Here is a 17,515-nt window from a genome sequence, read left to right on the forward strand (position 1 = left end):
ATCAAATTTTATTTTGCGTTATATTTTCCCCACTCGACACTGGAATGCTGCTTACTAAGACAACAGGAAGTGCAAAACAGTAGGCTAACTTGCACTCCCCTCCTGTGCTTTTCTCTTAGTTATGTATAAAATCACTCCACATCTCCCCTAGATGCCCAGGTGAGATCAAAGCTCACTAGTCTGGAACTGGGAATGTACATTCATATCGCACTATAGTTGTTTTAAAGAGGGCTCCATGGAATGTGCTTAAAGCATTATATATTAAAATGCCATCAATACTGAAACAGAGAAGACTATTTACCAGTGAAGCCAAACGCCAGCTGAAAGTAACCTGGTGTGGAGCAACACCGACGCATTGCGAGCACCCTATCTACTTAGGAGTCACCCTTGACCGATGCCTCACCTTCAAGAACCACATCGAGAAGACAAAGGCAAAAGTGAGCATACAAAACAACATCCTGAATAAGCTTACTAACACAAGATGGGGAACAAGCCCGAAAACATTGCGAACCAGTGCACTTGCTCTTTGCTATTCCACTGCCGAATACGCCTGCCCTGCATGGGAAAGGTCTACTCATGCCAAGAAGATGGATGCCGTTCTGAATGCAAGCTGCCGATTTATCACAGGTTGCTTAAAACCAACCTATATATCCTGGCGGGTATCGCTCCCCGATATAAGAAGAACGGTAGCCAGCAAGAAAGAGCGACTCCGTCAAACATCAGATGAGAGACACCCTCTGCATTGTCATACACCTACACCCAGCCGCCTAAAGTCAAGAAAGAGCTTCATGAACAGTGTTGTTCCATTACAATCAACCTCATCTGAAGCCCGCATCGTCTTGTGGAAAGACCGGCTCGCCAGTCTTGAACAACCCCCAGTGATGGAAATTTTACTTGATGAAAGCCTTCCCCCAGGAGCTAATTGCAACTGGGCAACCTGGAAGTGCCTTAACAGACTTAGGACCGGTGTAGGTTGCTCAAAGGTGTCACTAAGCAAATGGGGATATTCAACCAGCCCAACAACTTGTGAATGTGGAACTGAGGCACAGACTATGCAACATCTCCTGCAATGCCCATCGTTAGAGGAACCCTGCACTGTTGCAGATCTTGCCGAATTCAACAACAAGGCGCAAAAATGTGTCCAGTTCTGGCTGGGCTATGTATAGACTGTCCGTGGACACGATAAGAAGACAACCAGTGAAGTTCACATATGATACTTGCTTAAATAGTACTTGCTTAAAAATAGTGCATGTATGTATATTATATGTAACTGACAAGGGTATGGGGTGGGAAAGCATCAAGGAAAAGAACAGAACTGTACAATGAAATGGAACAATGCCTTTCCACCACATCTATCTCAGATTGACAGGATGAACACTTATTCAATTCATTAATGGCAACCTCCCAAAAATAAATTGGCTTGGATGCAATTTAGCACGAGATCTCAATGACTCCACATTAATGGAGATCAGGACAAAGGGTAATTACTGGAATGGAGTAGGATCCATACTATGGGCAAGATTTTCCAACTGTTGACTATGAACAAATGGTAATCTAACTCTGTGACCAGGAAATACTTGATCTGACATTGGACACAAAGAACATAACATTTCTAACCATAACAAGTATGAAACTAAATCCAAGTTTACAACACAAAACAAAGTTAATAAATGTAAAAAAAAAATTGTACGTAGCAAGCTGTACTGGGGAGCTTCCAAGCAAATAGAGCTCCTCTTTTAAGCTGTCCTGCATCTTAAATTGCAGCATAGACAGTTAATTACTTTCTAAGAACAGTTACAAACAAGAGAGGGGAGGCAGGAGAAACAGAAGTACAAAAGTTCTCAAAATGTACAAAATCCCTCTGCAAAAGCGTTGAAAGTTAAGGTTGCAGAAATTATTCAAACCATGTCAAAACGTAAATACAAAATAAATAAATCAATTCACCAACAGGCAAGTTACCCCAACTAAACACACTAAAATGAACTGCCCCATTTATCAAACTGGAATCCATTGTTAAGGAAGTGGCATCAAGTCACTTAGAAAATCATAACATGATTAGGCAGAGTCAACATGGTTTTAGGAAAGGGAAATCGTGTTTGACAAATTTATTTTAGAGTTTTTTGAGGATGTAACTAGCAGGGTAGATAAAGGGGAACTAGTGGATGTAGTATATTTGGATTTCCAAAAGGCATTCGATAAGGTGCCACATAAAAGGTTATTATACAAGATTAGGGCTCATGGGGTTGGGGGCAATATAGTAGTATGGCTAGAGGATTGGTTAATGGACAAAAAACAAAGTAGGGATAAACGGATCTTTTTCAGGTTGGCAGGCTGTAACTAGTGGGGTGCCGCAAGGATCAGTGTTGGGGCCTCAGCTATTTACAATCTATATTAATGACCTAGATGAAGGGACCGAGTGTAATGTATTCAAGTTTGCTGATGATACAAAGCTAGGTGGAACAGTAAGCTGTGAGGAGAACACAGAGTCTGTAAAGTGATATAGATAGACTAAGTGAGTGGGCAGTAAGGTGGCAGATGGAGTATAATGTAGGGAAATGTGAGGTTATTCACTTTGGTAGGAAGAATAGAAAAACAGAATATTTTTGAAATGGTGAGAAACTTTTAAATGTTGATGTTCAGAGAGATTTGGGTGTCCTCGTGCAAGAAACACAGAAAGCAATAAGGAAGGCAAATGGCATGTTGGCCTTTATTGCAAGGGGGTTGGAGTATAAGGGTAAGGAAGTCTTGCTACAATTGTACAGGGCCTTGGTGAGACCACACCTGGAGTACTGTGCACAGTTTTGGTCTCCATATCCAAGGAAGGATATACTTGCCTTGGAGGCGGTGCAACGAAGGTTCACTAGATTGATTCCTGGGATGAGAGGGCTGTCCTGTGATAAGAGATTGTGTCGAATGGGCCTATACTCTCTGGAGTTTAGAAGAATGAGAGGTGATCTCATTGAAACATACAAGATTCTGAAGGGGATTGTCAGGGTAGATGCTGAGAGGTCGTTTCCTCTGGCTGGAGTGTCTAGAATTAGGGGACATAATCTCAGGATAAGGGGTAGGCCATTTAAGACCAAGATGAGGAGGAATTTCTTCACTCAGAGGGTTGTGAATCTTTGAAATTCTCTGCCCCAGAGGGCTGTGAATGCTGAGTCTTTGAGTATATTCAAGGCTGGGATAGACAGATTTTTCAACTCTAGGGGGAAACAAGGGATATGGAGATCAGGCAGGAAAGTGGAATTGAGGTCAATGATCAGCCATGATCTTATTGAATGGCGGAGCAGGCTCAAGGGGCCGTATGGCCTACTCCTGTTCTTACTTTTCATGTTCTTATGTTCAACCAAGGCACTATATGAAGAATAGCACCATATTGGGATTCCTCATCTAAGTGTGGGGGATGAGGGCATAGGCCAGAGAGAAGAACCTGGCACAAGGTACATGGCAATAACGAAGAAGAAGAAACAAACTATATTAAGTCATTATTTACCGGTTCAGGGCACCCTCCAAATGCTCATTTGATACATCAAAATAGTAGTTGGTATGCTCTCCACTGGTGAACGCATTTGAGCTCCCAGCATGTTCACTGAGGAACTGACTGTACTCATTCTCCTTTGGATATTTTTCAGTTCCTAAGAAAAGCATATGTTCACAGAAGTGGGCCAGGCCAGGTATGTCTTTGGGATCTGCCAAAGATCCTGAAAACCAAAAAGGGAGATAAAATGTAAAACTGGAGTGTCAACTGAATTTTGTGCCTAATGCTGAACATTTTTCCTGATGCCATTCAAAAAACAATTATAAATGATAGCATTTTTTTTTTTTTTTATAAACATACAATAGCAAAAGTACGTATGAAATGATGTCGCTGGGTCGTGAAGTGCAGTCTCACTTACAAAAATTTTGCTTTTTAAAAATTGTCTAATTGCAAATTTTAAAAATGCTAGACACGAATTGCTGATTTGCAGCAATACAAACAGTATAGTCTCCTGTTAATTCAAAATGGCTTTTTGTTGGGAAAAATCTAAATTAATCAGCTAGATGAATTAATTTAAATACAACAGCATAGGTGGTCATTTTTGTTTTCATTAAAAAATCTAATTAAGTAACTTCAAAAAAAAAAGAGTAGGCTGTACTAAAATTGTGGGATGTAATTCCCTCCCTCCCGAAAAAACTTACAGCCTCCCTAGACAAAAACGTGTGTTTTATGAAAAATATCCAACAGTGCAGAGTATTCTCCAAAACAACTAGCCCCATATAATAGTTGCATATTTCCTAAGCAAACAGCATTCCATTTTATAATGTAACCACTGAATAAGTATCAAGTTTTATCGTAATAACAACAGAAAATGCTGGAAAAACTCAGCAGGCCAGGGCAGCATCTGTGGAGAGAGAAACAGAGTTAACGTTTCAGGTCAATGACCCTTCGTCAGAACTAGAAAAAAGCAGGAAGAGGGATAGATTTTAAAGCAAGTTGGAGGCTGGGAAAAGGGGGAGGGGATGAAAGAACAAAAGGGAAGGTCAGTGATGGGATAGAAAGCAGGAGAGATAAAAAGACATCAAGAGATATTCAAGGCAAGAGGAGATGGGACAGGTAAAGGAACAAAGGATGGCTCAAGATGAAGTGTGAATGGCGCTGGCAGAATGATGGACAGCTGCCATGTGGGAGGAAAGAAAAGGCCAGACGAAAGTGTGGATTAAAAAAGTTATATATGTGATAGGGGCCAAGGTTATGATCTGAAATTGTTGAACTCGGTGTTGAGTCCAGAGGGCTGTAGAGTGCCTAATCGAAAGATGAGGTGCTGTTCCTTGAGCTTCCGTGGAACAATGCAAGAGGCCGAGGACGGTGAGGTCTGAGTGGGAGTGAAGCGGAGAATTAAAGTGACAGGCCACCGGGAGCTCGGGGTCCCCTTACGGACTGAACGGAGGTGTTCTGCAAAGCGGTCACCCAATCTGCGTTTGGTCTCCCCAATGTAGAGGAGACCGCATCGTGAGCAGCGAATACAGTATACTAAATTGCAGGAAATAAAAGTAAATCGCTGTTTCACCTGGAAGGGGTGTTTGGGGCCCTGGACAGTGGGAAGGGGGGAGGTATAAGGGCATGTGTTGCATCTCCTGCGCTTGCACGGGAAGGTGCCGGGCGAAGGGGAAGGGGTGCGGGGGGTGGTAGAGGAGTAGACTAGAGTGTCGCGGAGGGAGCGGTCCCTACGGAATACTGAAAGGGGAGGTGAGGGGAAGATGCGTTTGGTGGTGGGATCACGCTGGAGGTGGCGGAAGATGATCCGTTGAATGTGGAGGCTGGTGGGGTGAAAGGTGAGGACAAGGGGAACTCTATCGTGGTTCCGGGAGGGAGGGGCAGGGGTGAGGGCAGAAGTGCAGGAGATAGAACGGACACGGTCAAGGGCCGTGTCAACCACAGTAGAAGGAAGGAAGGAACTGTCCTCAGCCTCTTGCACTGCATAGTCATTTCACAACAACTAGCATTTATATGGCAACTTTAACACAGAAAAACATCCCAAGGTGACAGAAGCATAAATCGCATAAAAAATGGACGCCAACCCAAAGAGGATATAATGTTAAGCAAACAAAAGCTTGGTCTAAGAGGTGAGTTTTAAAGGGGGCAAGGAACATGGAGAGGAAAAGGGATTTGCAGCAAAACAATGCAGGTGTATTTGGAAGGTGGGGTGAAGCGTTTCCCTTCCATAGAGCATCATCAGGGGTCTTTGCTCAGTTTCTCGTTGGGAAGTCGGGACAGCATGTGTCGCGAAGCAGTGGATGGCAGAGGTCACGTGGGTAGGAGAACCACGAGGCAAAAGAGGAGGAGCTCAGGTCCAGGGAAGAGGGGGAGCAGAGGTTCAGGGACAGGGACAGTCAGAGCATCGAGTGTAATGCAGAGAGAACAGCGCATCAGGTGCGGGGGGCGGGGGCAGGTGGAAAGTGATGTGGAGAGAGAACGCGAGCCAGAGTGAGAGACAAGAGCCAGAGACAGAGCAACAACCAAAAATCCTACTCATTGTCATGGGCTTGTGAGTATTATTATACAGTTTGTAATTGTATGTTTTGTAATAACCAAGTCGCCATATTTAATTGACTATCTAAAATTGTGTTGAGAGAATAATTATTAAATGAGAGATAAATAAAGAGGAGATCCAAAGAATAACGTTTAGTGATTAACAAACTGGGGTTAATCAGGCCTCAGCGGAAAGTACCCACTTCCCTTATGGGAGATTCTTACCGACTGACTAAGGAGGGTAAATACAAATATTATATAGAAAATTTTTACATATTTAAGCAGGGAGATCGAGTGTGGGGGGTCTAGATGGGTGAAACACAGACACCAATGCTGGGGCACAGAGGTGAGAATGTACAAAAGGCCAAAGTTGGAGAAACGGAGAGTTCTGGGTGGAGTTTTTTGGACTGAGATGGTTACAGAGATAGGGAGGGGCAAGGCAATGAAGGAAAGAGGGGCAAGACAATGAAGAGTTTAAATGGTGTTGGGTGACCTGGAGCCAATGTAGGTCAGCAAGGACAGGTGTGATGGTGAGCAGGACTTGGTGCGGTTAGGATAGGGATAGCAGGGTTTTGGATCAATTTAAGCTTACAGAGCATGGGCGATGGGAGGCTGGCTAGGACAGCATTTGAATAGCCAGATGCGGAAGTGGAAAAAGACAGGGATGAATATTTCAGCAGCAAATGGCTGAGGCAGGGGCCGAGGCATGCAATGCCACAAAGCTAGAAGTCAGTGATTATTGTGAAGGAAGATATGGAGTCTAAAGCACAGCTCAGGATCAAATAGGACGCCGAGGTTGCAAACAGCCTAGTTCAACCTGGGAAAGTGGCCGGGGAGGGGGGATGGAATCAGTGGCAAGGGTACGGAGCTTTTGGCTGGGGCCAAAGATGATGGCTTTGGTTTACCCCACTGTTTAAGTGGAAGAAATTGTAGCTCAACCAAGACTGGATATCTGACAACACATGGAACCAGAGGAATGCCAGGACCCATGAAATTAGAGGTTGCATCTTCAGCAAACGAGAACTGGAAAAAAAAAATTAAAAAACTTTGAAAGTAGAAACAAAACTGCCAAATATTACAACAAGAGTCAAAATGGTTGATCTTTTATCATCACCCCGCAGCATTACGTATGAGGGCCTTCAAGTTTAGGCAAAACTGTGATGTTAAAATAATTTTAACTGGTTAATGAAGTTAACGATTGCATAGTATATAACCTTTGAATTTTCCGTTACTTAACTAAAATGTGTCATACCTATTACAGCTAACAGTACAGCCCATCTGATTAGCTCAATCTGAGGGATATAGTAATATTATACATAGATGTGCATTCTTTGTGAGCTGCTCAAAAAACATAATCCCCAATGGGTTAATAATTATAAACTGAATAGCAGTAATGACCATGAATGTGGCTTATTTACTGAATAGAGTACAGTTTTAGTGAAAGAATTAAATGTTTAGTATGGTCGCAAGCAACCAGGGGAACCATTAATGTTTCAGTTGAAATGAAGACAGGATATAGAACTCTCAATACCAATGTGAACATCCAGGGCTGCAGAGGACTTGTCAGTAGTGGGATCATGGATAAGTAACGCATGAATGCCATTGGAGAGTTCCAACCCACGATATTCGCGTTTATCCTCAGGAGATTTCACAACATTGGTCACTATTCTCTTGAAGGCAGGGTTATTCATTCTCAGGTTTCTTGTTGGCAGCAGGCTGCAAATAGGAGACAGATCAGTAATATATTGAATTACTGTATTTTTGCTGCAGGAAAAGTATTGGCAGAAACACAAACTTATGTAAAAATCATGAATAGCATCTCAAATTGAAAGCGCCATCATCTGCAGACAGATTACTAAATGTGGTCCCTCCAGGACAATTTGTATTAAATTCCAGCCAAACATCTTTATTCTAAGAAAGCCTTTCTAAAATGACAAAACAATCGGAGACAAATATCAAGCTACACACTGCAATAATGGCCCAGAAATTAGTGTCCCAACGCGCGAGTAAGCACCGTGTACTCACGCGTGGGACCGATGGAATTGCCAGTTTTCTGCATGCACAGCGCATGCGCGGGAAACCGGCATTTCTGATCCTCTGAACCAAGGGGTTCAGAGGTCGAACGCGTGCGCGCAGGAGTCTGCGCGTGCGCGTTGAACTTCCTTTTTTTTCCAGGTTTGCCCATGCGTGAAGGCCTCCACTTTTTACACTTTAAAAAAGCAGACGTAAGGACTTAATTTTAAAAGGTAAGTGGTCTATTAATTAAAATTAGAATTTTTTTTCCCCCACAGGTTTACTATTTTTAATAAAGACTTTACAGTAAAGTAAGTGTATTTTTAGCCCCGATTTTTTATAAAATTATTTTTTTTCAAAAATTTAAATTATTGTTTAACCTAGTTATTTATAGTTCATTTAAATAGTGTGATTTTTAAAAAAAAATTATTTCAAGTTTAAGTACTGTTTTGGGCGCCCGGAGTTTGACAGTTCTTACTGTCAAACTCATGAATGAACTTTTGCATCCTCCGATTGGTTGCCCAGTGCTCACGTGATCCCAGCCGACGCATCGCACTAAGTACGCCGCTGGATCACGCAAGCACAGCGTGCCGGGAGCTGAACCGGGCCACAGACAGGAAATCCACGCAGGCCCAGGCTTCAACTGCCGGCGCGCTAGGTAAGTGTAGGTCGGGGGCTTGCACCCGCGAGAAGCCCCCGACACGAATTTCTGGGCCAATAAAAAAATCAGTGTCAATCAAGAAATGGTTCACAAATGCAATAATTTTAAGCGGCAACTAGTTTGTGTTTTCAAAGTCCTTAAGATACAAGGAATGTAATAAGACAGCATGAGCTGGAACTCTCCCAATACCTCAGTTTGTAAAGGCAACATGTAACTTAACTCTACAAATTTCAAGTTTCCAGGTTTGATTTCCAGTCAATGCTGATCTTGGCCAGTGTGGCAGCATCTGCAGTATTTTGCTTTTGTATAACTTAAACAGAAACTGGGAACTAATACCATTCTCAGCAAGAACAAAACACCTCAAAAACTGTCCTCATCAAGACTAAGGTGCTACACTGACATGACTGTCCTAATTAGGAATAAGGAGCAAGAATGCTCTCAGCATTAGTCAATCATCCCACACTAACCAGGGGTTCAATCATAGAATGGTTGCAGCACAGAAGGAGGCCATTCGGCCCATCAAGCTCATGCCAGCTCTCTGCAAGAGCACTTCAGCAAGTCCCACTCCCCCGCCCTTCCACCATTGCCCTGCAATTTTTTCCTTCAGGTACTTATCCAATTCCCTTTTGAAAGCTGTGATTGAATCTGCCTCCACCATCCTTTCAGGCAGTGACTTCCAGATCCTAACCACTCGCTGCATAAAAAAGTTTTTCCTCATGTCGCCTTTGGTTCTTCTGTCAATCACCTTAGATCTGTCCCCTCTGGTTCTCGACCCTTCCGCCAATGCGAACAGTTTCTCTCTATGTACTCTGTCGAGACCCCTCATGATGTTGAGCACCTCTATCAAATCTCCTCTCAACCTTCTCTGCTCCAAGGAGAACAACCCCAGCTTCTCCAGTCTATCCACGTAACTGAAGTCCCTCATCCCTGGAACCATTCTTGTAAATCTTTTCTGCACCCTCTCCAAGGCCTTCACATCTTTCCTAAAGTGCGGTGCCCATAATTCGACAATATTCCAGTTGAGGCCGAACCAGTGTTTTACAAAGATTCATCATAACTTCCTTGCTTTTGTACTCTATTTATGAAGCCCAGGATCCCGTAAGCCTTTTTAACCACTTTCTCAACCTGCCCTGCCACCTTCAATGATTTGTGCACATATACCCTCAGGTCTCTCTGTTCATGTACCCCCTTTAGAATTGTACCCTTTAGTTTATATTGCCTCTCCTCGTTCTTCCTACCAAAATGTATCACTTCGCACTTTTCTGCATTAAATTCCACCTGCCTGTCCATGTCTTCTTGAAATCTATCACTACTCTCCTCACGGTTCACTATACTTCAAGTTTTGTGTCATCTGCAAATTTTGAAATTGTGCCCTGTACACCCAAGTCTAAGTCATTAATATAGCAAGAAAAGCAGTGGTCCTAGAACCGACCCCTAGGGAACACCACTTCCTCTTCCTTCCTCCAGTCGGAAAAACAACCGTTCATCACTACTCTCTGTTTCCTGTCATTTAGCCAATTTCATATCCATGCTGCCACTTGTTCCTTTTATTCCATGGGCTTCAACTTTGCTAGCAAGCCTATTATGTGGCACTTTATCAAACACCTTTTGGAAGTCCATATACGCCACATCAACCGCATTGGCCTCATCAACTCTCTCGGTTACTTCATCAAAAAACTCAATCAAGTTAGTTAAACACAATTTGTCTTTAACAAATCTGTGCTGGCTTTCCTTAATTAATCCATACTTGCCCAAGTGACTGTTAATTTTGTCCCGAATTATTGTTTCTAAAAGCTTCCCCACTACCAAGATTAAACTGACTGGCCTGTAGTTGCTGGGTTTATCCTTGCAGCTTTTTTGAACAAGGGTGTAACATTATCCTTACAGCTTTTTTGAACAAGGGGGTAACATTTGCAATTCTCCAGTCCTCTGGCACCAGCCCCATATCCAAGGAGGATTGGAAGATTATAACCAGTACAGAAAACTGTGCGCTATCCGGCACCAACGGGACCAAGCTGTTGCCATTCCCTCAAAACTGCCGGACAAACCAGCGTTAATGTTGAAGCATACGGTATCTGGCAACAAACACTGTTGCTTAGCAACAGCGTCTAAACAGTCAGCCGTACCTTGGAAGCGTCTTGTCGCTTAGCAACAGCTTCAGAGAGACTTTGCAGAGCCGGACTGTTGAAAAAAAAGCCACGAGAAGAAAAAAAACCTAACAAAACAGCTCCTGATTTTTGCCGGTGGCTCGAGCTTGCCGGACATTTAGCCTCCGGATAACACAAAGTTTCCTGTACCTCTGCAATTTCCACCTTTACTTCCCTCAGCATCCTAGGATGCATCCCATCCGGTCCTCGTGACTTATCTACTTTAAGTACAGCCAGCCTTTCTAGTACCTCATCAATTTTTATCCCATCCAGTGGCTCAACTACTCCTCTTTCACTATGATTTTGGCAGCATCTTCTTCTTTTGTAAAGAGAGATGCAAAGTACTCATTTAGTACCTCAGCTAGACCCTCTACCTCCATGCATAGGTCTCCATTTTAGTCTCTAATCGGCCCCACCCCGGCTCTTCCTACCCATTTACTATTTATATGCCTATAGAAGACTTTTGGATTCCCTTTTATGTTTGCTGACAATCTATTCTCATACTCTTTCTTTGCCTGTCTTACTTCCTTTCACTTCTCCTCTGAACTTTCTATATTCAGCCTGGTTCTCACTTGTATTCTCAACCTGACATCTGTCATACGACTCCTTTTTCTGCTCCATCTTACTCCATCTCTTTCGTCATCCAGGGAGCTCTGGCTTTGGTTGCCCTGCCTTTCCCCCTAGTGGGAATGTACCTCGACTGTACCCAAACCATCTCCTCTTTAAAAGGCAGTCCATTGTTCGATTACAGTTTTGCCTGCCAATCTTTGATTCCAATTTACCTGGACCAGATCCATTCTCAACCCACTGAAATTGGCTTTCCTCCAATTAATTATTTTCACTCTAGATTGCTCCCTGTCCTTTTCCATAGCTAGTCTAAACTTTATACTGTGATCACTGTTCCCTAAATGTTCCCCTACTGACACTTGACCCACCTCATTCTCCAGAACCAGATCCAGCAATACCTCCTTCCTCGTTGAGCCAAAAACACTGATCAAGAAAGTTCTCCTGAACACACTTCAGAAATTCTTCCCCCTCTCTGCCCTTTATACTATTACTATCCCAGTATATACTAGGATAGTTGAAGTCCCCCATTATCACTACTCTATAGTTCTTGCACCTCTGTAATTTCCCTCCAAATTTGCTCCTCTATATCCTTCCCACTAGTTGGTGGCCTATAGATTACACCTAGTAGTGTAATGGCAACTCTGTTGTTTCTCAACTCTAACAAAATAGATTGAGTCGTTGGCATCCTCGCTCTCCAGCACTGTAATATTCTCCTTAATCAATACTGCCATCCCATCCTTTCTTTCCTTCCCTATCTTTCCTGAACACCTTATAACCATGACTATTTAGTACCCAATATTTTGAGCCAGGTCTCCGTTATCGCCACGACATCATATTCCCATGTGTCTATTTGTGCCTGCAGCTCACCAACCTTATTTACCACACTTCGTGCATTCACACACATGCACTGTAAACCTATCTTAGACCTTCTTGTATTCTCTCTTCGTCTATGCTCAATAAAACCACGGGGCAGTCTGAAACATGTGCTTAGTACCCTAATTGATGCAGTTTTATTTTTTAAAATCATTTTCAGGATGTGGACGTCGCTGGCAAGACCAGCATTTATTGCCCATCCCTAGTTGCCCTCGAGAAGGTGATAGTGGGTCGCCTTCTTGAATCCTTGCAAAAACTCCAGGTGTGGTCCTTTGTTTAGAAATCATACAATGGAGGAACAATTACTTGCTGTGGCTACTATAATGTGAAATTGCTATATTTAAAAAGACATATGAATTTTACATAATTTACTAAAAAAAGAAAGAGGCAGTGACTTCAGATTCATATTGCAATTTCCTAAGGTGCAGTCACACAATTTAGTTGTTTATTCTGCACAAGTTTATCATCAGTGCAAAGCCAAAACTGCTTCATACCAACACTCATGGTGTATTTGTACACATTTAGCATCGGTACGAAGCAGATTCACTTCATTCCGACCCTAATATTGTAGTGTAAATTTAGTCTTAATTCATTGAGGAGGCAACAAAGAGGGGAAAAAGAAAATCAAAAACAGCCAACTGTAGCAGATATTTGTTTTCTTAAATCGTCCAAAATTGACTAAGAAATATGATCACTAAAATGTCCTGTTTTCTCTTCCAATTTATCCTTTTCCTGTTGGATTTTGCATCAGATGGTTGAAAATGTACAAGTGACACAGGGTATAGTAGTGGAGGGTTAATTTAAAGCACACATACCACTTTAAATTTTTGCTAATAAGCATAAGCTCATTTCTGGGGAACTACACACACACAAAACAGTATCCACTCATCAATCAGCTACCAGGGATCCTGGGTTCAGTCCCTACCAGAGTCACGCCAAGTCTTCTGTAATAGAGCAGCAGACCATGCAGCTGAATAGCAAAATGGGGATTAACTCCCATTCATAAGGCCACGGCATATTGCTGAGCTTGGATGCTGGTGGCCAAATTAAAATAGTTCATCTGATAAAAACTTTTTACAGGACTGTTTAGGAATCCGGGAGGGAAAAAAAGACAAATAACTCTGTTTACTGGCTCCTCTTGAAATTCTTGATAAAGGCGAAGACACCAGCAGCGGGATCTGTTTTATTCCAGAGTAACGTCTCCTTTGCCAGCTTGTGCAGAATGTATAACACATACATGTGCTCTGAAAAATCACATACAAGAGTTTTAATATAGAGTGAATTGGCAAAGGCCAATTTCCCCCAATTGGGAAGTCAGTGACAAGGATGCATCAATTTAAAATTGTCACCAAGAGTGAGGACAAAGATGAGAAATTTCTTTATGCAGAGTTGTGAGTATGCAATGCTTTGCTGCAGGGAGTAGTTGTGGCAGAGACCATTACATCTTAACAGAAAAGTAGATAAACATTTGAAGGAAAGATCATCAAAACTGCAGGGAGACTTCAGGACAGTGGGATTAGTTTTGGATTGCTCTAGCAAAGAGCTGGCAGACACAATGGGCTAAATGGCCTCTTTCTGTGCTTTAAACTTCTACAGACCTCCCAAACTACATCTGTTCCCTCGCCCCACAACTCCTACTGAATCCTGTTGCTACTGTAGTAAAAGCAGAAACGACTAAATGAGAGGGGTTGGTGACTGTGGTAGCTGACAACCCTTCCTGGTCTGCATAGTTCAGCTACTCACTAAATAAAATCAGACTTTAGAGGAACCTGTTTTGTGCACTCACACACAATGAAATACATCATTAATGCTAGAAAAAGTGTACTGTAAAATACACCGTCAGGTGGGGGGGGTCATACCCCTGGGAAAGGTACACAATCTTCTGAAACTCCAGAGGGGGTCATCAATCACTATCTGCCCTGGGGGTACAGCGCTGTGGTTACACACCCAATTCAAAAAAGTTACCGCGGGGCGGGCAGACTCACCCGGAACGGACCAACTACAGCCCCCTCTAACCTGCCCCGGTGACCGGTCACTTCTCCGGGACAAGGCCCCAAAGGCGGTTTATTCCCGGCCCGGTGCGGGGAGTGGGTGCGCTCCCCGCCGACCGACCACACGACGCTGCCAGGCCCCGGAAAATCCAATGACCTTCACCCCTCGACACGACTCACCGGCTAATGGCGGGCGGAGGCCTCGGCACATCTCACTGACCTGCGCCCGCCGCAGAGCAGGGAGCCCGGCCGGCATGGGGGGCCTGAATCACCAGGGGCCGAGCCATCCTTCACCCTCACCCGGCGCCACGCCACCCGGGGGCCCCGTACTTACCGCTGGAACCGGGAGAGCTGCAGGATGCGCCGCACACATTGCATGTCCGCCCGCCGCAACTTTTCACTCGACCGTCGAGTTCAACCGGGGCCAAACACACACACAAGCCGGGCCGGCTCCCCGGAATGATGGATCGGGATCAGGATAGACGAAGCCCCGTTACCTACTCACTTGAACCCGCCAGCGAGCGTCCTTTCAAAGTCGTGGCGAGCGGCCCTTCGTCTACGGCTCCTGTCAGCGTGAACGCCGTGCGCTTCGAGTCAGACAGCAGCCTGAGGCTCACCGCACGCTCAAAGACAGCCCTGTGATGATTATAATCAGCCCGGCCTCAGGGGGACTTATAATATCGTCCCTCAACCGTGGGTGACATCACTAGAGCACGGATATCACACCCCTCATATCCCACACACGGTGATGTCATCTCCACACAATCTCTGTTCCATTCTCATGGAGTTAAGGTCACTGTTACAATATATTATTTTTTGAGGGGGTGGGGTTGGGGGTAAAGTTTGATAATGATGGCTCTGGTGCCAATGCACTTTGCACTTGAGCCAATATGACGTCTGGCGCACTAACACTTGGTTCCATTCAAATCCTTGTCGCCGCCATTGCTTCGCCCTAATGTTACATAACCACGTCAATGTCCTGGGGGGGGTCGCCATTAATCAGAAAACTTAACTGGACCAGCCGCATAAACACTGCGGCTGCAAGAGCAGGTCAGAGGCTGGGTATTCTGCAGTGAGTGGCTCACTTACTGACTCCCCAGTTGGGAGTGTGATGGAATACTCTCCACTTGCCTGGATGAGTGCCGCTCCAGTAACACTCAAGAAGCTCGACACCATCCAGGACAAAACAGCCCGCTCGATTGGCACCCCATCCACCACCTTAAACATTCACTCCCACCACCACCGGCGCACCGTGGCTGCAGTGTGTGCTGTTAAGTCTGTGTGTTATAGTGAGAATTACTACACAGACCACAAGAGTAAACTTTAACAAGTTTTTACTAGTCGAGGGTCAGGGCGGAACTGCCCAATAAATCATTACACAGCACTTATATACTGGTGTGGTCACCACCGGTATTACAGTATACAGCAGCCAAGATAAAGTAGTGCAACCCTTAAAATAGTTCTCTTAAAGGTGGAACGGTTACATACACTACAATCCTCCCTTTTTAGCTTAACAGTATATATTCCTCATTAAACATAACATCATAACATAAATACACAACTTCATGTAAACACAGTTCACAGATTCAGTCTCTCTGGAGGCTTCCTGACTCGGTCCAGATAACGCCTCGGTGGTGTAGTAGTTTTCGGTGGTGTAGTAGGTTCTTTTGGCAAGGTCGATTCGGCTTGAATGCCAGCGTCGGGTTCATCTGATTCCAGTATTACCGGATCGGAGGTAGATACTATGGGTATCTCTGCTTCATCATTAGGCGTATAGAGTTGTGGAGTAGGTTGGCCCTTTTCGGATGACTCTACGATCTGGTCAACATGGCGCCTTATTATGCTTTCCACCAATGTCCACGGTATACATCAGCGGTCCTAGTCGTGTGCAAATAGTTCCAGGCTGCCATTTCTCGGTACGGTAGTCCCGGGCCAAAACTTGTTGACCTATCTGGAAGGTTCTAGTTGGCCTTTCATTCATGCCTTGAAATTGCCGGTTCTCTACGTCCCTTCTGATGTTTGGCTTGATCAAATCCAGCCGGCATCTTAGTCTTCTATTGAAAAACATCATGGCGGGAGTTTGGTTTGTGACCGCATGTGTTGCATTCCTGTACGCCAACAAGAAGTTATCTTGTAGATTTATGTCTGCAGATTTATGTCTTCATTACCCATGGCCTTTATGGCCTTCTTGAAGGTCTGGACAAACCTTTCAGCTAATCCATTGGTGGCGGGATGGTATGGGGCGGACGTGTAGTGCTTAACCCCATTGTTTTTTAAGAACTTCCTGAATTCTTCGGACACAAATTGCGGTCCATTATCAGAACAGATCTGTTCCGGCAGCCCATTCCTGGCAAATATGGTCCTTAATACTGTGATGGTTTTTTCCGTGGTGGTGGAGGACATCTTTATTACCTCCGGCCACTTGGAGTGTGCATCCACCGCAATTAAGAACATGGAGTCCATAAATGGACCAGCAAAGTCGATATGTACCCTTTGCCATGGAGATGAGGGCCACTCCCATGGATGTAGAGGGGCTTGTGGTGGGGCGTTTTGGACCTTCTGGCATCCTAGACAGCTCTTGGTCATTTCTTCGATGTCTCCATCGATACCTGGCCACCACACAAACGCTCTGGCTAGGTTCTTCATTTTCACTCCACCCAGATGCCCCTCGTGAAGCTCCTTTAGCACTTTATGCTGAAGTTTGGGTGGAATCACCACTCTGGATCCACACATCAAGGTTCCTCGGCACACTGACAGCTGTTCTCTTCTTTGCGAGAATGCTGGCAACAGTGGCTCGCCATGTGCTGGCCATCCCTTCACCGTTAAATCGTAGACTCGTGAGAGAGTCGGGTCATTTCTCGTTTCCTTTTCAATGGTAGAATTTGTTACTGGTAGACATTCCACTATGGTTGAGTGGAACATCTCCACTGGGTCCACTGTAGGCGCCTCTTCTACCGTTGGCAACGGTAGGCGCGATAAACCGTCAGCATTCCCATGCTGTTTTGATCCTTTGTATTCTATGTCATATTGGTGTGCCCCTAGGAAAAGGGACCACCTCTGTAGCCTTTGCGCTGTCATAATGGAAACGCCCTTTTCAGGGTTGAATATGGATACCAACGGCTGGTGGTCTGTCAGCAGTGTAAACTTCTTGCCCTGCAGGTAATGATTGAACTTCTTTACTCCCCACACAAGGCTGAGAGCCTCCCTATCTATCTGAGCATAGTTGCGCTCAGCGGAGGTCAATGATCTGGAT

The 17,515-nt window shown here is 44.4% G+C and overlaps 1 protein-coding gene across 4 annotated transcripts in view; it reads right to left on the reverse strand.

Moving 5' to 3' along the window:
• ide (insulin-degrading enzyme) overlaps positions 1-14,997 on the reverse strand; it is a 136,883-nt gene extending 121,886 nt beyond the window's left edge. Inside the window, exons 1-3 of one of the 4 annotated variants that reach the window (XM_085994779.1) lie at positions 14,768-14,997; positions 7,542-7,726; positions 3,494-3,701 (exon numbers count right to left, since the gene is read on the reverse strand). In XM_085994779.1, coding sequence (XP_085850905.1) covers positions 3,494-3,701; positions 7,542-7,701 — 368 coding nt within the window. In that variant the 5' untranslated portion in view covers positions 7,702-7,726; positions 14,768-14,997. Of the gene's footprint in view, positions 1-3,493; positions 3,702-7,541; positions 7,727-14,596; positions 14,727-14,759 lie in introns of those variants that run through there. The other 3 variants (XM_085994780.1, XM_085994778.1, XM_085994781.1) reach the window with 3 other exon arrangements.
• Positions 14,998-17,515: the final 2,518 nt, after the last annotated feature.

This window comes from Somniosus microcephalus, chromosome 8 (genome assembly GCF_052327205.1).
Source record: "Somniosus microcephalus isolate GS21.2 chromosome 8, FLI_Smic_1.0, whole genome shotgun sequence".
Lineage (NCBI taxonomy): Eukaryota > Metazoa > Chordata > Chondrichthyes > Squaliformes > Somniosidae > Somniosus > Somniosus microcephalus.